Below are 24,316 nucleotides of genomic sequence, written 5' to 3' on the forward strand. Positions count from 1 at the left end.
AGTTTAAAATGTGGGAGGTATTTCTGCCGCACCCTGTATATATATATATATATATATATAGAGAGAGAGAGAGAGAGAGAGAAATAATGAATGTGGAGGGGTAGGATCGAGTGGCCCTTTGCCATTCCGTTTGTCATTCAAACATTGTGCGTTTAGAGCTACATTAACCATACGTCTCTCATTTTAAGTAGGTGGATGTAGTTTGAGGAAAAGTTGGTTGCTATTTCTAGCATATCGAACAAACACATTATCGTTTCATCTGCCACCTACGTTGCAAAGCATGTTACCAGCTGTGACTCTTTACAGTTCATCAAATGTAGATTGCTATGGAATACTTGATAAAATATTTCCCTAATTTTCTTGAACTAGAAAAACTCATCAATATGGTCTTTAAGATGATTTAGTTGAACTGAATTGGCGTGCTTTTTTAATTTTTTTTTTTATATCTAGTCCTGCATTTTTGGATAACAGAAATTGTTAGATAAATTGACACGTCGTAAATATTCACTGCAACTATACAACTTGATGTGTAGTTGATGCTATTTCTTACTAACGTCCGTTATTTAATAGTAATTTGTGTTATTTCCCCCCCCCCCTTTTTTTTTAAACAAAGGTGGTGAGGTGAAGTTATAGTTGATTGAGTTCATCCCTTTGAGAAACGAAATGCATAAATGACTTCAATCTGTATTTGAACTCAAGACCATGAAATTACAGAAACTACAAACTTATTTATTAAACTTTTGGACAGTTTATACTTACTAATTACCGGCAGGAATTACAACTAGTTTCCTTATATCATACTCCTCTTCACTGCAAATTTAGTTCGGGTATAGTCTGCATCGTAAGACGAGTAATTTCGTAGTAATCAATTGCCGTGTAAAAAGTATTATTGACAATAAAAGAGAGGTCGTGGTGATGGTAGAGTGAACGAAAAGAAAAACAGAAGCAATTGCTAGAAACTGTTTTTCTTTCTTTCTCTCTATTTGAAGTTAATTGGACTTGAAACGTAAATTGGTTGGTTTATGAGGTCATTGTGACGTTAAATAGAAACAACATTTCAAGGTAACGGACTCCACCGACTCGAAGACAGTAGGGGACTTTATCATTTCGGAAATTTGGAGTTTTACGAAAAGAAAATTTATTTTCTGATCATTATTATCCCCAGTTTTATCCAAATAATCTTTAAATTTTTAAAATCAAATTCTTCTCGTTCTTCGAGAACCTTCTATATTTTAAGTTTATCTAACTAAAAGTGAAACATGCCGTTCAACAAGGTAGGAATTCTGCGTTTTCAAGACAAGTACATTGTAATAAACAGCTTTAATTTTTAATGTTAGGCTTTTTTTTATTACAAGTTCCTTGATGAATGTCTATAACTTGAATAGATATGATGCTTATTATAAATTTTATTTCCATCTAAAATGTACATCTTTTAGAACATTGTCATTTCATAAGATTTTGCTGACAAATTCTTAAATTAGCATAAACATTTATTTGCATGAAAGAAAATTACCGGAGAACTTTATTCCACTTCTTCCAAATCTTTCTACTAAAATTGTATTAAAACCGTTTGTGGGAGAGAGAGAGAGAGAGAGAATGTAGCACCAAGCGCTTCAACTGGTCGCACACCACAAAGTTCAACGGAAAAACTTCTATGTATTGTGTTCTTAAACTACAGGGTGTCCACAAAGTCTGGGTACATGAGGAGTAACACATACTTTAAGAAATTATTATTTCTTATATTTAATTGTTTATGTTATGATTTTATTTACTCCAGGTACCCAGACTTTGTGGACACGCTGTAGATTAAAGACACTCAGACAGGACAATGTAGCAAATTTCATTTCAAATTTCTTACTGAAGTGTGTAATTTAGGAAATGTTAGTGATAGCAGTTTCTTCTGTTCTTAATATTCAAAAATAAACTATTTATCTGTGACCTTATTTCCTAAAAATTCTACAACTGTTTTATTTTCATATATAGTATATAAACATATACATCTTTTAGAACATTGTCATTTCATAAGATTGCTGGCAAACTCCACAAAATTTCATAAAATTTAATATTAGTACTGAATAGATGTGTCATTTAGACCTTATAGTGTTATAGCAATAGAATATTCATACCTATGATATGATGGAAGCTCAATTTCATCACACCATACTTTATACATAACGCCTACTCTGTAACTCCTTATATTACTATGATTTTGTCGTTTTTGTTAAAAACCTATATATTGATATTTGACAAAGACCATTACATATCACCATACTGTGGCTTTTTATTCAGCCTTGTGAATTTTAAACTTCAATTATAACTTCAGCAATAATTGGTATGACGTTAATGACCAACAATTTTGAGGGGAAGGGATTAGTCAATCCCATCAACGCCAGTACTTGACTAGTACTTTATTTTATTGACACAAAGTTGATGCTGGAAGAATGGATGGCACTGAAGGGATGAAAGGGAAAGTAAACATGGGAAGGATGAAAGGGAAAGTAAACATGGGAGGGATGAAAGGGAAAGTAAACATGGGAGGGATGAAAGGGAAAGTAAACATGGGAGGGATGAAAGGGAAAGTAAACATGGGAGGGATGAAAGGGAAAGTAAACATGGGAGGGATGAAAGGGAAAGTAAACATGGGAGGGATGAAAGGTAAAGTTGACCCTGGTGGGATTTGAGCATAGAATGTAAAGAGAACAAATGCTGGAAAGCAGTTTTTTCCAGTGCTCTAACTATTCAGCCAGCTCACTGCTTTTGTAAGTCTTTCATAGTGATAAACAATAATACAAATCAAACTAGTATTTTAACAATAAGTTATTATTCCTATGATTTAAAGAAGGTTATAATAAAATGAAGAGTGACAGTGGGCAAGTGACTAAAGAATGCATCTTGGTTCTTCTATTTATTGTTGAAATGAAAACTGACAATTACTTTGTGGGTTTTCTTAAGTGAGATTGAATTTTCATTTACAAGAAAGAATGCACAATGTGTTGCAAGGTCAAAAAGTCTCCCAACATTGTACAATACTTGTGTTAGGAGTACTCCAAACAAATAGGTTGAAATTTTGTACTATGATGATTAATAACATTAATGATTTCCTGTCATAGACACATCAACTAATCATTCAAATTGACTTGATATATAGATTTTCTGCATATTCTTTTCACATGCCAAAATAAAAGAATATTTAAATATGTATTGCACGTTTTTCTTCTTTTTTTTTTTTAATAACTGATTTGAGTGTTTCAACAATAGTGCAAGAAGTTGCTGGACTGGTATAAATTTAGTATTAATAGTATCCTTCTCTTTAGTAATTCTTTAGTTCTATAGTTTGCTATAGCAACCAGCTGTGCCACCCCATTGTGCTACATGATGCTATTCATGACAAAGTCTTTGCTAAAAGAAGAAAAAAAAGAAAGAAATCGGTATAGCCTAGATAACAGCAGTATATCCATGACACTTTGGTCAGCTATCTGAAATGATTTGACAAGCTGTAGCTTTCCGTTGATATATCCACTTCTAAAGATTGTTTCTAATTTCCCCAACTTTGGATACAATCTAAATTAGAACCATTTCTACTAATTCCAAAGGCCCACCAAGATTTTGTACTGTTATCTACTAAGGCACTGGCTAAACTGCATCGGCCCAACAAGTTAGAAATTAAAAACTAAATTGGAATCAAGATCAAGAGGAATAAACATTACCTAGCTCTCTCTCTCTCTCTCTCTCTCTCTTGCTGAACATTAAATGATGATATAGCCATCTAAGAATCCATAAGTCAGGAAAAAATGCACTAATATATTTGTCAGTAGAGTGGGCATAATAATCGAAGTGTACAGTATTACATATCCATAGCAGTTGATCTTACTAACCGGTTTCGCACCAGGAGTTCAATGGAGTATTAGGTAATAGTCTGTGCTCTTCAGATATGACAGTTATAACTGCCATCTCTAATCGGCCATAATGGATATATAATACTGTATACTTCAATTTATATATATATATATATATATATATATATATATATATATATATGATCTGTATGTGTGTCTGGATGTGGGTTAGATGGAGATCAAAAAGATAATAAAAGAAAGTAGATACAAAATATATGTAATGGATGCCAATTCTTCACCTTTGAAATACTTTGCCTAATTTACTTTAAATTATAATTGATTGAATTACGAGTATCAAAATGTTTCCAGACTAATTCTGTAGCACGCCAACAGATGGCAGCACACGGTTGCATGTGCAGTGAGAACTTGCAGTGACCTTCATGAGGAAATGTGCTGAGTGACATCACTGTTTACTTTGCAAGTTGTGAAATTTGTGTTTTTGTGATCACATGAACGCTGTAGTCTGTGATTTTTGTCATGAACAGGAACAAAGAGCTAATGTGAAATTTTGCATTAAACTTGGGAAGTGTGCTAGAGTCATTGAGCATGCTTTGGCAAGCTTACAGTGATGAGGCGATGGATCATATGCAATGTTTCAAGTTGCACAGGTGCTTTCAAAGTGGAAGAGCATCCCTGGAAGATGATGAGTGATCTAGAAGACTTGCCATAAGCATCACCTCTGGAAATGTGGAGAAAATTCATCAGCTTGTGCATGAGGATCATCAGAAGACAATCAATGACATTGCTCATATTGTTGGTCATATGGGTTTGTGCAGGCATTGTTTCGAATGGCATGGGTGCTTCAAAAGCAGAAGAATGTCCCTGGAAGACTTGCCATGAGTGTCACTCTCAGAAATGTGGTATTGTGCGTTGAGAATTTGTCTCCCAGGGTCAAGCTGAATACCCTAACCACTAAGCCACATGCCTTCACAGCATTTTATTATATTACTTGCAAGTATTCAATCTGAACCTTAGTTCTTGACTTTTAAAACCCTTCCAGAGTTGACTGTCCTTTCATCACTCAAGAAACTACAAAATGGTACCAGTAATATTCTAAAACGAATGCAATTAACTATGTCACTTTCTTTAGTGAAAAATATTCTGTAGTTGTTTTAGAGAAACAAATATTGTATCGTGAATTACATAGGATACTATATAGCATGATAACCAGATAAATCCTTGTATGAAAGTATTCTTATATATTGAAAATATATTCCCATACTTCAGACATATCTAAAGTTTAGTTGTAGAATAATATTAGAGCAGACATGAGCATTAATCAGTTTTCTTCTCCTTATAAATCTAAGGAATTATACTTACCTTAAAAAGATAAATATGACACCTTATTAGAGAGACAGTGATAGCTGAGACATTACAGTAAGGCACTATCATCCTTCTAGTTTCTTTATTTAAGACCCTTTGGGACTTTATCCTATGTGACTCTGAGGTCAGTAAAATAATGCAATATTATTAAAACATTAGCTTTGTGCAAAGGTAAGAAACCAACTTGTACATCTAGATGTGATTTCATTGTAATTTACCATGTGTGGCAGCATTTTAATGTCCAATTTTCTATCCTGACATGGGTTGGATGGTTTATCTATGACTGTTTTACAACTAAACGGCCTTCCTTGTCTCCAAGTCTTAATAACTCCTTACAACACTCACAGATGCTATGTAATTCTAAAATTGGAATACACAAAGTAAAGGTAAAAAAAAAGGTAACGGTTACCTTCTCAAGTCACGCTGATTCGTGAGGGCTGGTTTCCTGGTTTCCATGGTGTATAAATTCCCTACCTGGAGGGACACCGGTCCTTTGCAGGATAACTCATTTTTGCCAGCTGAGTGGACTGGAGCAACGTGAAATGAAGTGTTTTTCTCAAGAACACAATACATTACCTGGTCCAGGAATCAAAACTACAATCTTACAATCATAAGTCCAAAACCGTGCCTCCACTAATACACAAAGTAATTCCTCAGCAAAATTACTGGTAAATAAAATATGGAACCTAGTTTTGATTCTTACTTGAAATATCCTTATTGATTGTGCTAATATTACCTGTCAATAAAGGCATTTCCCCAAGCCCCATAAACTTTAAGGGTGTTAAAATTGTCAGGTCATTTTACACAGTTATGTTTAATAGCACATTTCTAGTAATATTGGTAAGCAGTTGATAAAATTAATTAATTTTATATTCTTTTCCAGATGAATTTGGGAATTAGTTCTGATGTCTTAAATCTATGGTGAGTTGAGATCCATACAAATATCAAAATTAACAGAGCCAAATATAAAGAGTTGTATAGAATCTGATAGCTTTATAAGGTTTATGTGTCTATTTATCACACATACACGAAAGTATGTTAGCATGCATGAATGACAGAGTATTAAAGAGCTGAGAGAAAAACTAATTAAAAGAGAGATGATTGCACTGGTATGGACATGTGTATGGAGGATGCCAATTGTATAAAGAAGTGCTGCATGCTTAAAGTGAATGGAGCCTTTGGGAAAGAGAGATCAAGAAAGACTTAGGATGAAGAGGTGAGGACTGATCTCAAGAATTTGCATTTCACATACAAAGGATTGTGTTGACCAGGGATTCATAGTATTGGAGAAGAATTTAATATGGAAAACCCAACCAGCAGTACAAATACAATAGATTGAAAGTCACAAAAATGGTGGTTGTGATATAGACTGGGATATTGTAATTTATATGTATGCATATGTATGTTTGAGAATGTGCCTGAATATATATATATATATATATATATATATATATATATATATATATATATATATATGTATAGTTCTGTGTGTGCATGTATTTACATCTATATATGCATGTGTATATGTTATCAAGTCTACTACTACTACCTCTCCCACTCACTGATACCTTCTCATCTCTCCATTTTACACTTTCTTGTCACTTTTATCTCTTGCACTCACTTCTCTGTCATTTGTGCTGTTCATAGGTAAAAGAGTCACATACTTTCTACCCCACTACCATCATCACCCTCATTACTTAACCTCTCTGACCCATCTCAAGACCACATTGCACTTATTAGGTACAGAATATTTTACCTTCAAACCCCAACCTCCTGTACTGCCAGTCATCACCCTATTTCACTCTGTCTGCCACTTACTCTCTTTCTCTACCATCAATCTATCTCCTGGGAGACATTGCTTTCTTTCATTGTTGTACCATCTTGGACATGTTGCCTTGGATATATTTGCCTATTTCAGAATACTGAGACAGGTATCAAGCTTTTAGATCAGGTAATGAAAGTCACGGAGAGGGTCATAGCTCAACTGGTTAGGGAGCGAGTCAGTTTAGATGAGATGCAGTTTGGGTTCGTGCCTGGGAAAAGCACCACTGATGCTATATTTCTGGTAAGACAGCTTCAGGAGAAATACCTAGCCAAGGATAAACCTCTGTTCCTGGCTTTCGTTGATATGGAGAAAGCGTTTGGCAGGGTCCCCCGATCTCTTATCTGGTGGTCAATGAGGAAACTAGGGATAGAAGAATGGTTAGTGAGAGCTGTGCGAGCCACGTACAGAAACGCTGTCAGTAAGGTGAGGGTTGGCAAAGAGTACAGTGAAGAATTCCGGGTGGAGGTAGGGGTCCACCAAGGTTCTGTCCTCAGCCCCCTCCTATTTATCATAGTCCTCCAGGCTATAACAGAGGAATTCAAGTCAGGAGCTCCTCTACGCTGATGACCTTGCACTAATTGCTGAGTCACTACCACAATTAGAGGAGAAGTTTCAGGTGTGGAAGCAAGGACTAGAATCGAAGGGCCTTAGAGTCAACCTAGCTAAAACCAAAGTCCTCATAAGTAGGAAGGCAGACAAAACACAAACCCCTTCGGGTAGATGGCCCTGCTCGATCTATAGAAAAGGAGTGGGTAGTAACTCTATAAGATGCACCCAGTGCAAGCTATGGACACATAAGAGGTGCAGCAATATCAAAGGAAGGTTAACTAGGAAGTTAGTTTTTGTATGCAGCAGATGTTCTGGAGCTATAAATACTGTGAATGTGCAGAAAACAACTTCTGCCACATTCCAGGGAGAAAAACTAGAAGTGGTTGATAGCTTCCGCTATCTTGGGGACCAAATTAGCAGTGGAGGTGGGTGCGCTGAAAGCATAGCTGCTAGAATTAGAATAACCTGGGCAAAGTTCAGAGAGCTCTTACCTCTGCTGGCGACAAAGGGTCTCTCTCTCAGAGTAAAAGGCAGATTGTATGACGCATGTGTACGAACAGCCATGCTTCATGGCAGTGAAACATGGGCCGTGACTGCTGAGGACATGCGTAGGCTCGCAAGGAATGAAGCCAGTATGCTCCGATGGATGTGTAATGTCAGTGTGCATACTAGACAGAGTATCAGTACCTTGAGAGAAAAGTTGAACTTACGAAGCATCAGTTATGGTGTGCAAGAGAGATGATTGCGCTGGTATGGTCATGTAGCGAGAATGGATGAGGATAGCTGTGTGAAAAAGTGCCACACCCTAGCAGTTGAGGGAACCTGTGGAAGAGGTAGGCCCAGGATGAGGTGGTGAGGCACGACCTTCGTACATTTGGCCTCACTGAGGCGATGACTTCTGACCGAGACCTTTGGAAATATGCTGTGCGTGAGAAGACCCGGCAAGCCAAGTGAGACCTAAATCTATGGCCTCAGCCAGTCCACTTACGCGTACCTTCCTTCATTGGACACTAAACCCCACTTGCGAAGACCTGTTGAGGCAAGTGAAATAGAAATTCGAGTTAAGTTGGACACTAAACTCCACTTGCGAAGACCTGTGGAGGCAAGTGAAATCGAAATCGAGTTAAATTGGAAACTAAACCCCACTTGCGAAGACCTGTTGAGGCAAGTGAAATCGAAATCGAGTTAAATTCGACGACTGGCACCCATGCCAATGCCGTCTCCTTCATTGGACACAGAACTCAGCTTGCGAAGACTTATTGGGGCAATCGAAATCGTGATGGCACCTGTGCCCGCAGCATGTATATGGACCTTCGAGTGGGATCGTTGCCGGTGCCCCTAGACTGGCTCATGTGCGGGCGACACATGAAATCTTTCGAGTGAGATCGTTGCCAGTGCCCCTGGACTGGCTCTTGTGTGGGTGACACAAGAAATTTTTCGAGCGAGACCGTTGCCAGTGCCACTAGACTGGCTCTTGTGCGGGGCCGTTGTAGGATTTTCGAGCGAGATCGTTGCTGGTTCCCCATGACTAGCTCATGTTTTTTTTTTGTTTTTTTTTGTGCGGGTGGCACATGAAATGCACCATTTTGAGCGTGGCCGTTGCCAGTACCGCCTGACTGGCCTTCGTGCGGGTGACACGTAAAAGCACCCACTACACTCTCTAAGTGGTTGGCGTTAGGAAAGGCATCCAGCTGTAGAAACTCTGCCAAATCAGATTGGAGCCTGGTGTAGCCATCTGGTTTCACCAGTCCTCAGTCAAATCGTCCAACCCATGCTAGCATGGAAAGCGGACGTTAAACGACGACGACGTATATACTCCTGTCCCTTCTTTCACATATCTCTTTTATCACTTATTACAACCATTCATGCCTGTAGCTCTGTAAAATGGTCGGTGTTAGGAAAGACATCCAGCTTTAGAAACCAAAAATGAAACATGACCAAGATGCAGTTATCTGACCTGACCAGGTGAACAGTACCTTTGAATATCCGTTGGCTCTGATTGTAGCAATACATTCAACCCATACCTACATGGAAAACATGTAAAATGATTTTATATCTGTGTATCATCCTCATTATTAGTTTCTATTCTAGGATGGGTTGGACAATCAGCATCACCTCATTAGGAGCCACTGCTCCTATAAATTGGTGTTCATACATCAGTTGGCTTAGTTTCTACCACTGAGTACCCTTCCTATCCCTAACCATTTTGTAGAGCATATTGGGTGCATTTTCTCATGGCACCTCAATTGCTTTATCTACCATACTGCTATCAACTGGAACTGCTAGTCCCTCTGTAGGGTCAGCATGAAATAGCCCCTCTTTACCTGTGCAGTCTTCTCATTCAACAACCTCTCATAATTGCACTTCCATGCCTCTTTCTCAGCAGCAGCAGAAATGGCAAATACTTCTTTCATTTCCAATACACTGTTCCCCAATAACATTTTGATTCTCTCTAACACTGTCTTGTAATTCTGAACACCTCTGATTCTCATGTAGAACATATGCAAATCTCTCCCTTTCTGCTAGCTAAGCATATCAGACACCTAGCTACCCTTCTAGCTACTTGATAATGCTCTTTACTATCACTGCCACCCAGACTTTCCAAACCTGTACCTTAACTTTTACAGCTCAATCCACCATGTCATTCCATCACCACATCACTGGTTTGGCTGAAACCTTAATTATATTGGCTGACATACACAACATGAAACTGAGAACCAACCAAACTGATTGAGGAGAGAGATAACTTGTGTGGGATTGTGAAATGCATCTTGGTCACAACCACTTGATGAAGTATGTGTGTGTATAGATGAAAAATGCACTGACAGTAAAAATTAACTAAATAAAGTATGAGGATATGATAAAAGTTGAAGTTTTGAATGTAAAGAATATGGTATGAAAGTGTTCGGTGTGAAGAACTGAATTACAGCAAATATAGATCCCGGTGGAAATGGTGTGGTACTTAAATAATTCTGATGACCTGAGTAAAAATTATGGGATGACTTTTTTGTTATCTAGGCAAATGTCTGGGTTGGTAGTGGTGGCAGGATTTTGAGGCCCTGCATTTATACAAAGAAATACTGCATTATGTTTATTTAGTAGATTGCCTTGAGCAAATGGGAAAGACTAAGATTTTCACTGAGCATAAATTGTATAGTACTTAAACTTTGATATTATTACCATTTATGTGTATAATTAGTAGATTTCTCACATAACTTTCAAAAGAATTTTCTAGAGTATTATTTCATTTGTTCTATACAGGTTTCTAAATGTATGATTGTGGTTATTGTAGCATAGTTTAAAAGTCGTAGAAGTGAAACATGTATATGTATGAGTGTGCATGTCAAATTAATTTGGTAATACAGTATTATCAAGACTTTTGTAGCTCAAAGGGCAGTTTCTAAGCCTAATGCTGTTGCAATTGGCATTCCTGTATATGCTACCATAATTGATGGATTTGAGCTTTTGTAAGTAATGGAATGTTAGGATTTATGCAAAATTAGGTTGAAGTGGGGGTAAGATTTTATAGTGCTTTCATTATAAATTATGTAGTATCTATGCTGTTGGTGAGAGAGTTTTTGAAGATGGAAAAAAGATCTTGGTATTAAGTTAACTATGGATGTATTAAAGATGGGGTTATATACCTCACAATATTCTTGATTCAATTTCTGTTTTGTATTTCATTTGTTAGTAATATTTGTTACTGATTGCTGCATGGTAGACTCTAAGTAGAAACTTTTTTCTCTTAACCACTCTGAGAGATGGCATTGTTGAAGTAAGGGTTAGTTTAATGACATCTTTTTTGACAAGGCCCTTTTTTCATCCTGCAGGGTGTCCAAATAAAAATCACCCTTCTCTTAACTTGAGGTCTATTTTTGCTGTTTGTTTCATTCACTTACACATAGAATTATTGTACCAACTACTTATTACTGCTAGATGAGTGAATTAGAAACATTCAAAGTTTCTAATCCTTCTAGAAAATTTGCTTGGTGTATGTTGACTGCAGCAGCAACAGGGGAATCCAAATTCCTTAAAGAAGTCTTCAGTGAGGAGGTACATCAGATAAAATGCTTCACAGTATTTGTTCTGGTTCTTAACTTTCAAACCCTGCCAAAGTCGATTTTATTTTTCATCCTTTTGGATGCTAAATTGGTCAAAACAGCTGTTTTTCTGCCACCTTTTTTTTGGACTCAAATCTGCTGTGTTCATCTTTGCAGGTTGATAAAATAAATACCAGATGAGCTCTGAGGTTGATGTAATCAACTAACCTCCCCGCCAATTACTAGTTGGGTGCCAAAGTTTGAAATCATTATTTTTATTGTTATTATTATTATTAAGGCAGTGAGCTGGCAGAATCACCAGCATGCTGGATAAAATACTTAATCATCATCATCATCGTTTAACGTCCGCTTTCCATGCTAGCATGGGTTGGACGATTTGACTGAGGACTGGTGCATGTCATCCATATTTATATTTTGAGTTCAAATTCCAAGATCAATTTTGCATTTCATCCTTTCAGGGTCAAAAAATAATTACCAGTTGAGCATTGGGGTTGATGTAATCGACTAGCCTCTGCCACCAAATTTCAGGCCTTGTACCTATAGTAGAAAGAATTATCATTATTAAGATGGCAAACCGGCATTTGTGTGTTGGTCAAAATGTTTAGCAGCATTTTTTCTGGCTCTTTATATTTTGAGTTCAAATCTAGCTAAGGCTGACTTTGCCTTTCATCTCTTCAGGGTCAATAAAATAATCAGTTGAACCCTTGGGTTGATGTAATCCCCTAAAATTACTGGCCTAGTGTCAAAATTTGAAATCATAAGGCAGCAAGTCAGCCAAATTATTAACATGTCAAACAATATGCTTCATGATATTTCATCTATCTTTGAATTCTCAGTTCAAATGTCACCAAGGTCCACTTCGCCTTTCATCTTTTCAGAGTCAATGAAACAGAACCAGTTGAGCACCGAGGCTGATATAGTTGACTTCTTCACTCTCACATTTGCTAGCCTTGTGCCAAAATTAGAAACCATTATTATTATTCATTTCATTCATCTTTAAGGTAGTGGGTTTTTTTTAAACACTGTTTGTAGACCAGTCACTGACCAAGACTTAGATGCCTAACAACCACAACTGAGATAGATTATGCTGCACTAGTTTCCACGTCAGTACTTTTTCTTTTGTAGATCATATTTCAACAATTAGCTTAGATTCATGAGATGACAGTACTGGATTACATGGTTGCAAGTAGCAGGTTTCCATTGGTCTTTGGAGGACTTGCCCCTGACCTCATCATCATCATCATCATCATCGTTTAACGTCCGCTTTCCATGCTAGCATGGTTTGGACGATTTGACTGAGGACTGGTGAACCAGATGGCTACACCAGGCTCCAATCTGATTTGGCAGAGTTTCTACAGCTAAATGCCCTTCCTAACGCCAACCACTCAGAGAGTGTAGTGGGTGCTTTTACATGCCACCGGCAAGAAGGCCAGTCAGGCAGTACTGGCAACGGCCATGCTCAAAATGGTGTATTTTACGTGCCACCTGCACAGGAGCCAGTCCAGCGGCACTGGCAACGATCTCGCTCGAATGTCTTTAGATGTGCTACCGGCACAAGTGCCAGGAAGGCGACACTGGGCACAGGTGCCATCACGATTTTGCAAGCCGAGTTTCATGTCCAATGAAAGAGATGACGTTGGCATGGGTACCAGTCGTCGAATTTAGTTCGATTTCGATTTCACTTCCCTCAACAAGTCTTCGCAAGCGAAGTTTAGTGTCCAATGAAAGAAAGGTACGCATAAGTGGGCTGGCTACACCCCTGGCAGAGGCCTTGGATTTAGGTCTCACTTGGCTTGCCGGGTCTTCTCACGCACAGCATATTTCCAAAGGTCTTGGTCTGAAGTCATCGCCTCGGTGAGGCCCAATGTTCAAAAGTCATGCCTCACCACCTCAGCCCAGGTCTTCTTGGGCCTACTTCTTCCACAGGTTCCCTCAACTGCTAGGGTGTGGCACTTTTTCACAAAGCTATCCTCATCCATTCTCGCCACATGACCATACCAGCGCAATCATCTCTCTTGCACACCACAACTAATGCTTCTTAGGTTCAACTTTTCTCTCAAGGTACTTACACTCTGTCTAGTATGCACACTGGCTTCATTCCTTGCGAGCCTACGCATGTCCTCAGCAGTCACGGCCCATGTTTCACTGCCATGAAGCATGGCTGTTCATACACATGCATCATACAGTCTGCCTTTTACTCTGAGAGAGAGACCCTTTGTCACCAGCAGAGGTAAGAGCTCTCTGAACTTTGCCCAGGCTATTCTTATTCTAGCAGCTACACTTTCAGCGCACCCTCCCCCACTACTAACTTGGTCACCTAGATAGCGGAAGCTATCAACTACGTCTAGTTTTTCTCCTTGGAATGTGGCAGAAGTTGTTTTCTGCACATTTACACCTCTTATGTGTCCATAGCTTGCACTGGGTGCATCTTATAGATTTCCATAGCTTGCACTGGGTGCATCTTATAGAGTTCCATAGCTTGCACTGGGTGCATACCTCATTGACAAATGACAGGGACCTTCTCTTTGTGGTTGGTGACTTCAATGGACATGTTGGACAACATGCAGGGGGCTTCCATGGTGTACATGGAGGCTATGGTTTTGGTTCCCACAATGAGGAGGGAACCAGGCTGCTGGAGTTCTGCGATGCAAATAATCTTATGGTTTGCAATACTAACTTTAGGAAACCTGCCAGTCACCTAGTCACCTACCGATCTGGTAGACACAGTAGTCAAATTGACTAAATCCTTGCCAGAAAGAAGGGAAAGATGGCTGCTTATAAATGACAAAATCTTCCCAGGCAAAGAATGTACCCCACAATATAGACTAGCAGTTAGCAACTTTAGGATCAGGGCTAAATGGATGCTCAGAAGACGACCAGCATAGAGGAGAAGGGTCTGGAAGCTTAAAGATCCTGCAAATGGACAGAAATTTAGAGACGTATTACTCGAAGCTTTTGACGAAATAGAGTGGGATATAGCATCACATAATGTGGAAGACAACTGGAGGTTTCTACAGGACCACCTGCTGAGGGCCACTGATCAGATTTGTGGATGATGCAAAGTCCCCTCTTGACCCAAGGTAACATGGTGGTGGAACAATGTTGTTGACAGGACCATTAGGGAAAAGAAACCGACTTGGAAGGACTGGAAGAACAGTGGTAGCAGGGAATTGTATCAGAATGCCAAAAGGGAAGCTAAGCGACATGTTTATTTAGCCAGAGGGGAAGCAGATAAGAAAAAAATTTGCCAATGTTCTGTGCCATGAGAACCAAAGACTTGAGGTATTTCATGTTGCAAGACAGTGTGTGAGAGAGAAGCGTGATGTCATAGGAGAGAAATGTGTCCACATGGATGATGGTTCACGTGCATTAAACGAGGCTGCAAAGAGAGAGGTTTGGAGACGCTACTATGAAAGGTTGCTAACTAAAGAGAATGAATGGGAGAAAGTGAGTCTGCCAAATGCTGACCCAACAGAGGGACCAACTATCCGAATTGACAGTACCTTGGTAGATAAAGCAATTAAGAGTATAAAGACAGGGAAAGCCCCCGGCCCATCAGGAATCACTGCAGAGATGCTCAAAATATCTGCTCAATAAATTCCAAAATTTAAAAAAACGGCAGGAACTTAGTTGCTAACCCAATATATATATATATATACATTTTCAATATGTGACCGCGTGTGCATCGTTGGCAATTTTCTTTCTCTGTCTTCCTTTCTTTGGACTTTTCCTATATTTCTGATAAAGAGCTCCACTCGAAACGTGAAATTCTCTTTCTTTTCTTTCCTTTCCTGAGTGTCCAATAACACTGTACTTATTCCACATCCTTGCGTTGTTGTTTTTTTGTGTTTTTTTTTGCTTGTTCATGTTTGATGAATTTATCACTGTAAATTCCTACTCAAGAAATATTTATATTTATTATAATTTCAAGTCGAACACATGATAAACAGATAAAAATCATCTAATTGTTATAGATAAATTTCCACTATTATAAATTGCCACTCATCATTTCTTCTTAATACTCATGCCGATTATAAACTAGGCGATCAGTCAACTGTTATAAATTGGTGACCCTTGTGAAAAATATATTAAATTTGATATAGAAAATAGACGACAGTTTCATTTCACAAAATTTTATTAACGGAAATATTTGATACTGAAGGTTGAAGGAAGAAAGAATGCTGAATAAATAAAACAATAATAGTTGCAAAAAGTTTTAGTTGCACTTTCTAGCAAACTAAATTTATACTTCATTGCTGTTGAAAGCATTATTTCACTAAGTGAAAATTTTTCTTCTTAAATTTGAATACATTTGAATAGAAGAAAATATTAAAGAGTTTGAAATGTCTTATTTCGATAGAGGATATATGCAAGCTTCTGTAACAGTTTTGCCTCCCACTTGGATGGGAGATACCATTATCTGGTTTGCTCAATTAGAAGCAAGTTTTGCAGCAAACAGAAAAACAAGAGGCACAAAAATATAACATAATGTTAAGCAACTTACCACCACCTCTGAGCAATGGAATTAGAGACATTAATAGATCCTACCAAACCATTTTTGTATTCTTCTGTAAAGGAAGAGATACTAAAGAGGACTTCCAGCTCCAAGCAAAAAGAATTTGTGAAGTTGTTCAATAACGAACAACTAGGTGACAGAAAACCTACTCAACTTCGTAGAATGAAAGAACTTCTCAGAAATCAACAGATAGAAGAGTCTTATCTTAAAGAAATTTTCTTTAGCAAGTTGCCTCATAGCACTCAAACTCTACTTTCAGCGGTGAAGGAGCAAAACTCTCTCAAACAATTAGCAGATTTTGTAGATGGTATATTAGAATTATCATCTAGAGAGTCTGTTAATGCTTTACCATCCATTTCTTCAGAATTACAGAAGATGAAAGAAACTTATGAAAAGCAATTAAAATTATTAACAGACAAAATTGAAAGTCTTCAACTTGGAAGAGATAAGCGTTCTCATAACAGAAATAGTACAAGATGGCGTGGACAATCATAAAGTCCCAGAAGAAATGCTATTTGCTGGTACCATTCAAAATTTGGTGACAAATCTTATCGTTGTATTAAACCATGCTCATTTGATTTTCTAAACAAAAAAAAAGGCCGGGAAACTTCTCAACCACAGATGACTAAATCTGTGGACAACTTCATAAAAAGTTGCATATTCTTCATATTTGACTCTAACTCCAAACAAAGATTCTTAGTTGATACAAGAGCGGCTCGTCCCATTTGGCCTGCTAAACTTTTAACAGAGAAACCTAAGCCTGCTTATTTGATCCTACAAGCAGTAATCAGTCTGACATCCAAACATTTGGAGAAATTAGTTTAACTCTAGATTTACATTTAAGAAGAGAATATAAGTGGATTTTCATTGCAGCAGACTTGCCTTATCCTATATTGGGGGCAGATTTCCTTTCATATTACAATTTACTGGTGGATGTAAAGCAACAAAGATTAATAGACACCGTTACTTCATTGAACGTTCAAGGCATGAGATGCAGGAATGCGATAATTAGTCCATTATATTTTATGGCATCCTCCGAAAATTGTTATCACAGGATTTTGAAGAATTACCCTGAAATTACCAAAGCATTAGCTCCAAACACCAAATGTGTTCATTCAGTCACTCATCACATTGTAACCCATGGACTACTAAGTTTTTCCAAACCTTGTAGACTATCTCCAGAGAAATTAAAGATTGCTAAGGCTGAATTTTGTCACATGTTAGACCTTGGAATAATTCGTCCTTCTGGCAGTAACTGGTCTACACCTTTAGTTTTGATAAAGAAAAATCTCACAGACGGGCGTCCATGCAGAGATTTTAGACAGCTTAATGCGAAAATACGAGAGGAAAATATCCAATTCTCCATATCCATGACTTTGCAGCTTCGTTGAGTGGTTGTAATATCTTTTCGAAGATGGATTTAGTTAGAGCATACAATCAAATTCCTGTTGAAGAGAGTGAAATATCAAAAGCAGCAATTACAACTCCATTTGGGTTGTATGAATTCCTTCGTATGCCTTTCGGATTGAAGAATGCAGCAAATACTTTCCAGAGATTCATCGACGAAGTAACAAGAGATTTACCTTTTGTATTTGCTTACATAGATGATATTCTCATTGCTAGTCTGTCAGAAGAAGTTCATGAAAATCTCTTAAATCAAATTTTCGAAAGACTAACTAAATATGGTATAGTGATAAATCTATCAAAGTGTGTTTTTGGTGAACACAGTATATCTTTTTTTAGGTCATCTCATTGATAAAGATGGAATTCGCCCACTGCCAGACAACGTTGAAGCTATTGACAAATTTCCAGCACCAAATTCTTTATGAAAGCTTCGATAATTTTTAGGACTCATTAATTTTTACAGACGATTCATTCCCCATTGCACAGAAAATTTATTTCCTTTAACTGAATTATTAAAGAATAGGAAAAAGAAAAATGAAGCTATAACTTTAAAACACAAAGAATTACAGGCTTTTCATTGCATAAAAGAAAAACTTTGTGAAGCAACACTTTTAAACCATCCAGTTCCTGAAGCAAAATTATCATTGGTAGTTGATGCTGCCAATGTTGGAATTGGTGGAGTTTTATAACAGTTTCATTGTGGTTCTTGACAACCATTATCATTCTTTTCAAAAAATTCAAGGCACCAGAAACGAAGTACAGCTTTTTCAGCAGAGAATTGTTGGCAGCTTACTTGTCAATTAAGTACTTTAGACATCTTCTTGAAGGTAGGTCATTTACATTATTTACTGACCATAAACCATTGACACATGCACTAAGAAATTCTTCTGAAAAATATTCTCCCAGAGAAATTAGACACTTTGATTATATTTCACAGTTTACTGTGGATATACGGTATATCAAGGGTGTTGAAAATTCTGCAGCTGAAGCACTTTCTTGAATGAATGTTGATGCATTACGTTCATTAAGTACTAACAATTTAGAAGAAATGTCTAAAGATCAAACTACTGATAAAGAATTTTCTTTTTATAAAGATTCCAGTTCTACTTCTTTGAAATTCAAATTATTGCCGATTCATTTTTGTGAATCACATATTTAGTGTGATATTTCTACAGGATTTTCTAGACCATTTGCGCCTGAAAAGCATAGAAAAGTTGTTTTTTCTACCTTGCATAACTTATCTCATCTTGGTATTGGAGCTTCATTAAAATTAATATCGAGTGGATTTGTTTGGCTTGGTATGAATAAAGATATTCGTTCTTGGGTTCAGTCGTGTAGGCAGTGTCAAAAAGCAAAACTGAATCATCACATTAAAGCACTATTAGGTACTTTTGCAAATCCTGATGCCAGATTCCAACACATTCATATTGACATAGTCGGACCATTGCCTCCTGTGGAGGGTAATAGTTAATCTGTTAACGTATGGATCATTTTTCGCAATGGCCAGAAGCTTATCCAATCAAAGACACATCTGCAGTAACTATAGCAAAAACTTTATTTACCAACTGAATGTCGAGATTCGGTATACCAAATACACTGACGACAGACCGTGGAAGACAATTTGAGTCTACACTTCGCAGAGTTTAATAAATTGTTGGGAATTCATACTACTTCCTAACATCCGCAATCTAATGGCATGATAGAAAGGTTTCATAGGCAGTTGAAATCTTCATTAAGAACTTATTCTGATTCTAACAGTTGGTTAGAAGCCTTACCAGTGACATTGTTGGGAATCAGGAGTGCTGTTAAAGAAAGTTTGCAATTTTCTCCTGCTGAACTTCTGTACAGAACAACATTAACTCTACCTGGTCAAATGTTTGAAGAAACCAATTTTTTTAACAGGAATATTAACAATTATGTAACCCGACTCAAAAGATTTCTTTCTGATGTTCCTTCTTTTACAAGTAAATTACAAAATATTAAAAGTTTCATCCCTTCTGATATTAATTCTTGGACTCCTGTATTTGTACATAATGATGCCAGTCATCATTCACTGAATTATAAATACACTGAACCTTTTAAAGTTTTGTCAACTAAAGATAAAATTATAACCTTGGATATGCATAGTAAAAAGGAAATTGTCAGTTTACACAGAGTTAAAAAAAGGCTTATTTCGACCAGTCTTCATGTCATGAGAATAAAAATTTAAGCAACACATTACAAAATAACTCCAAAAGGAACTATTCCCAAAACAGCGAACTTACGGTTGAGGAAAAGATCCACAAGCCAATTTTAAAATCACCTACCAGCGGAAAGAAAACTAAAAGTGGTAGAATTGTAAATTTTCCCAAAAGACTTTCTCGGTTTCAGTATTTTCTTCTTGGATTTTTATATTTCCTGGAATTTTTTTTTTTTTTTAAATGATTTTATAATTTTTTTCCAGGGAAATTATATTGAACATTTTCATAAATTTTCCATGAACGCTATATTGTTGTAAAACCATGATGCGCAGTTATTTTCATTTGTTCAACATGTGGATACATTTGTATATTTGTATATTTGACTTGCTAAAATATTAATTCCAACTAAGGGTTGAAATATATTTGTATTACTAATATTCTTTTTTTTGCAAAATTTTAACAATTTTCCTGGTTGAGGGCTTATGTAGCAAGTCTTAATAAACCTTTGCTGGCAGTAATATGATGTCATCGTCATGCTGGCAGAATAGGTATAATTATTAGTTTCCCATTGGTTAAAATTACTGCCCATATTTGAATTCTAACTTTTGTCAAAGAGAAATCTTTCACGAAATATGCTTCTTAGAATTCAGATATCGGCAGTAATTTTAACCAATGGGAAACCAATAATTATACCTATTCGGCCAACATTACCATGACGTCATATTACTGCCGATAAAGATTTAAGACTTGCTACAATATATACATATATATATTATATGTGTGTGTATGTGTGTGTGTGTGTGTGTGTGTGTGTGTATATATATATATATATATATATATATATATATATATATATATATATATGTATATATATGTATGTATCAAAATAAGCAACAATTTATCCAGAGGTAATGCAGTACAATCATTTCATGCAACTCCATTTAATTGAACAATGCAACCATTACATCAATTTAAATATTTATGTGTATATATATATATGTGTGTGTGTGTGTGTATATATGTACCTATATATATATATATATATATATATACACACATATAGATATGTTTATACGTACATTTGCTAAAAAAATTATAATGGTGTGTCCTGTAATTTGAAAATCTATATGGTCGTATGCATCCGAGAGTGGTCTACTTCAAATTGATGTAATGTCTTCATTGATTGATTAGCTTGCAATGCTCGTTGCAGCAGAAATTTTTGTAAGCTAATAAAGCTCATTGCATAATTTCCTGTTCCCTTGTCTTTTGTGTATTCTCATTCACATGTGAAGGAAATTTTTGTTTTTATTTATAGGTCAAATAGACCATGAAAATCATTTTCTTTAATAGGTATCCATGTTTCTGTTCCTCTTACATGAAGTTACAAGAATCTTCCGAGAGAAATATTTATGTCCACCACAGTAACTCATTTTTCTCACTCAATCTAGCTTATCAAACTAATCACAGTAGGACCCCTTTTCAATGACCACAACACACAGTATGAATCTTTGTTACCTACTCTTTGTCAACCACCACCACACATAAATAAACATTTCAATGATCAAGAATAACAACAAATTTTACTACTGTTGTTTCATTATTAACAATTATTTCACTTTCAATTTCAACAGGCCAATTATTCGGCAAGCAGCAACTCCTCTAACACCCTATGAAACAGAATATTTACAACCTTATCTTGCATTTCCCAGAAACTATGCTTGTTATCCAAAGGAGAAGGATGTACTAGGTGCTAGCTTTCATGATGGAAACATACCAAAATATCTATATATTGCTAAGTTCCCAGGGCATCAAAATCTGACGACAGCTTTATGCATGATTACTCAAACAATACTTAGCAATATTGAGGAATGGGATGAACATACACTTGATCGGATTTTGGTCAACGGATGTAAATTACATGAAAAATGTCTGAAGAGACGCCAAGCAATAAATGATGCATATTCATTAGAAATCCGGCATTTACCAACATTTATGGTATATGATAATTCATGCACATTTCAAATTGTATATAGCAACCCAACATATGGGAATATAATGAGTGACTGTAAAGGTACTGAAAAAAGGAAGACTTTGTATAATGCATTGAGTAGTGCATTCTTTCAAAGAATTCATGGTGTGATCTTAAAAATGCAAGGGTTTGCTATGAGTATAGTTCGTCATAAAGCATCAATTTTCTATCTATTCGATAGCTTTCCAAAAGATAACATTGGCAGATTTGATCGATTTGGTACGGCCAAATTGCTTAAATTTTGTCACTTGAAAGCACTTGCGAAATACATAGAGAATGAATTTTTGTGGGCACTTCCATTCACGTTAGTTTCTATCCGAATGGTACGCATAAATTTATGAAATCATAACAGATGAAGTAATTCTTAAATCATAAAACCAGTGACTCACATTTGGATGGTATGCACAAACCTATGGACTCATTACAGACAAATATTTATTATTTAAGAAAAAAAAATAACTCACCTATACTCCCCATAAAAAAAATGTACTAATGTAATAAACATTGGAAGAAAATGTTGACATAAAAAAAGTGAACTGTATATTACCTTTGTTTATTTTCACATGACTCTTGTTGTTCAAAGCTGCACTCATCATACATATTGAGTACTCATTTCAACTATGGTCTTTCCAGTCCATAAGTGATAAAACTACACACATGCATGCATGGTGTGTATGTGTTTGTAATTATATATATGTTGCATGCACACACACACACACACACACATACATGCATGGTTGTGTAGTTAATTAGTTTGCTTCCCAACCACATGCTTTTGGATTCAGTACCACTGTGTCGTACTTTGGGGAAGTGCCTTCTTGCTATAGCCCTAGGCTGGCCAAAGCCTTGGGAGTGCATTTGGTAGATGGAAACTGAAAGAACCTCATCGTATATTTGTATATATCATCCTCGTTTAACGTCTGTTTCCATGCTGGTATCAGTTGGACGATTTGACTGAGGACTGGCAAGCCAGATGGCTGCACCAGGCGCCAATCAGATCAGGCAGAGTTTCTACAGCTGGATGCCCTTCTTAACGCCAACCACTCCCTGACAACGATCATGCTCAGATGGTGCTCTTAGTGCTCCACTAACATGGATTCCAGTCATGCAGTGCTGTCACCGAATTTGATTTCGATTTCACTTGCCTCAACAGATCTTCGCAAGCAGAGTTTAGTGTCCAATGAAAGAAAGGCACGCATAAGTGGGCTGGTTACACCCCTGGCATAGGCCACGGGTTATGGTCTCACTTGGCTTGCCGGGTCTTTTCAAGCACAACATATTTCCAAAGGTCTCGGTCACTAGTCATTGCCTTGGTGAGGCCTAATGTTCGAAGGTTGTGCTTCACCACCTCACCCCAGGTCTTCCCGGGTCTACCTCTTCCACAGGTTCCCTCAACCGCTAGAGTGTGACACTTTTTCACAAAGCTATCCTCATCCATTCTCACCACATGACCATACCAGCGTAGGCGTCTCTCTTGCACACCACATCAGGCACTTACACTCTGTCGAGTATGCACACTGATATTACACATCCATCGGAGCATACTGGCTTCATTCCTTGCAAGCTTATCCATGTCCTCAGCAGTCACAGCCCATGTTTCACTGCCATGTAGCATGGCTGTTCGTACACATGTGTCATTCAATCTACCTTTTACTCTGAGCAAGAGGCCCTTTGTCACCAGCAGAGGTAGGAGCTCTCTGAACTTTGCCCAGGCTATTCTTATTCTAGCAGTTACACTTTCACCACACCCTCCCAAGCTACTGACTTGGTCACTTAGGTAATGGAAGCTATCAACTACTTCTAGTTTTTCTCCCTGGAATGTAGCAGAAGTTGTTTTCTGCACATTTTCAATGTTTATTGCTCCTGAGCATCTGCCACATACAAAAACTATCTTCCCAGTTAGCCTTCTTTTGATATTGCTGCACCTTTTGTGTCCATAGCTTAGACTGGGCACATCTTATAGAGTTTCTACCTATGCCTTTTCTACAGATCGAGCAGGGCCATCTACCTGAAGGGATTTGTGGTTTGTCTGCCTTCCTACTTATTAGGAATTTGGTTTTAGCTAGGTTGACTCTAAAGCCCTTCGATTCTAGTCCTTGCTTCCACACCTGAAACTTTTCTAGTTCTGATAGTGACTCAGCAATTAGAGCAAGGTCGTCAGCATAGAGGAGCTCCCAGGGGCATCCAGTCGTGAATTCCTGTTATTGCCTGGAGGACTAGGATAAATAGGAGGGGGCTGAGGACTGAACCTTGGTGGACCCCTACCTCTACTCAGAATTCTTCACTGTACTCATTGCTAAACCTCACCTTACTGACAGCGTCCTTGTACATGGCTTGCACAGCTCTCACTAACCATTCTTCTATCCCAAGTTTCCTCATTGACCACCAGATAAGGGATCAGAGGACCCTGTCAAAGGCTTTCTCCATGTCAACAAAAGCCAGGTACAGAGGTTTATCCTTGGCTAGGTATTTCTCCTGCAGCTGTCTTACCAGAAATATGGCATCAGTGGTGCTTTTCCCTGGCACGAACCCA

The 24,316-nt window shown here is 37.4% G+C and overlaps 1 protein-coding gene across 2 annotated transcripts; it reads left to right on the top strand.

The window, feature by feature from the left end:
* The first annotated feature begins 1,115 nt into the window (after nucleotides 1–1,115).
* On the top strand, nucleotides 1,116–22,324 carry LOC106867659 (uncharacterized). 2 transcript variants are annotated; one of them, XM_014912592.3, is made up of 3 exons: nucleotides 1,116–1,274; nucleotides 6,103–6,140; nucleotides 21,386–22,324. In XM_014912592.3, exons 1-3 carry the CDS (start codon nucleotides 1,260–1,262, stop codon nucleotides 22,122–22,124), a joined length of 792 nt encoding a protein of 263 aa, XP_014768078.1. In that variant the 5' UTR covers nucleotides 1,116–1,259; the 3' UTR covers nucleotides 22,125–22,324. The 2 variants fall into 2 exon arrangements, with proteins under 2 accessions (XP_014768078.1, XP_014768079.1); XM_014912593.3 differs by lacking the exons at nucleotides 1,116–1,274; nucleotides 6,103–6,140 and adding an exon at nucleotides 6,284–6,435.
* The last annotated feature ends 1,992 nt before the right edge of the window (nucleotides 22,325–24,316 follow it).

The sequence above is a fragment of the Octopus bimaculoides genome, chromosome 1 (assembly GCF_046866305.1).
Source record: "Octopus bimaculoides isolate indiv1 chromosome 1, ASM4686630v1, whole genome shotgun sequence".
Classification (NCBI taxonomy): domain Eukaryota; kingdom Metazoa; phylum Mollusca; class Cephalopoda; order Octopoda; family Octopodidae; genus Octopus; species Octopus bimaculoides.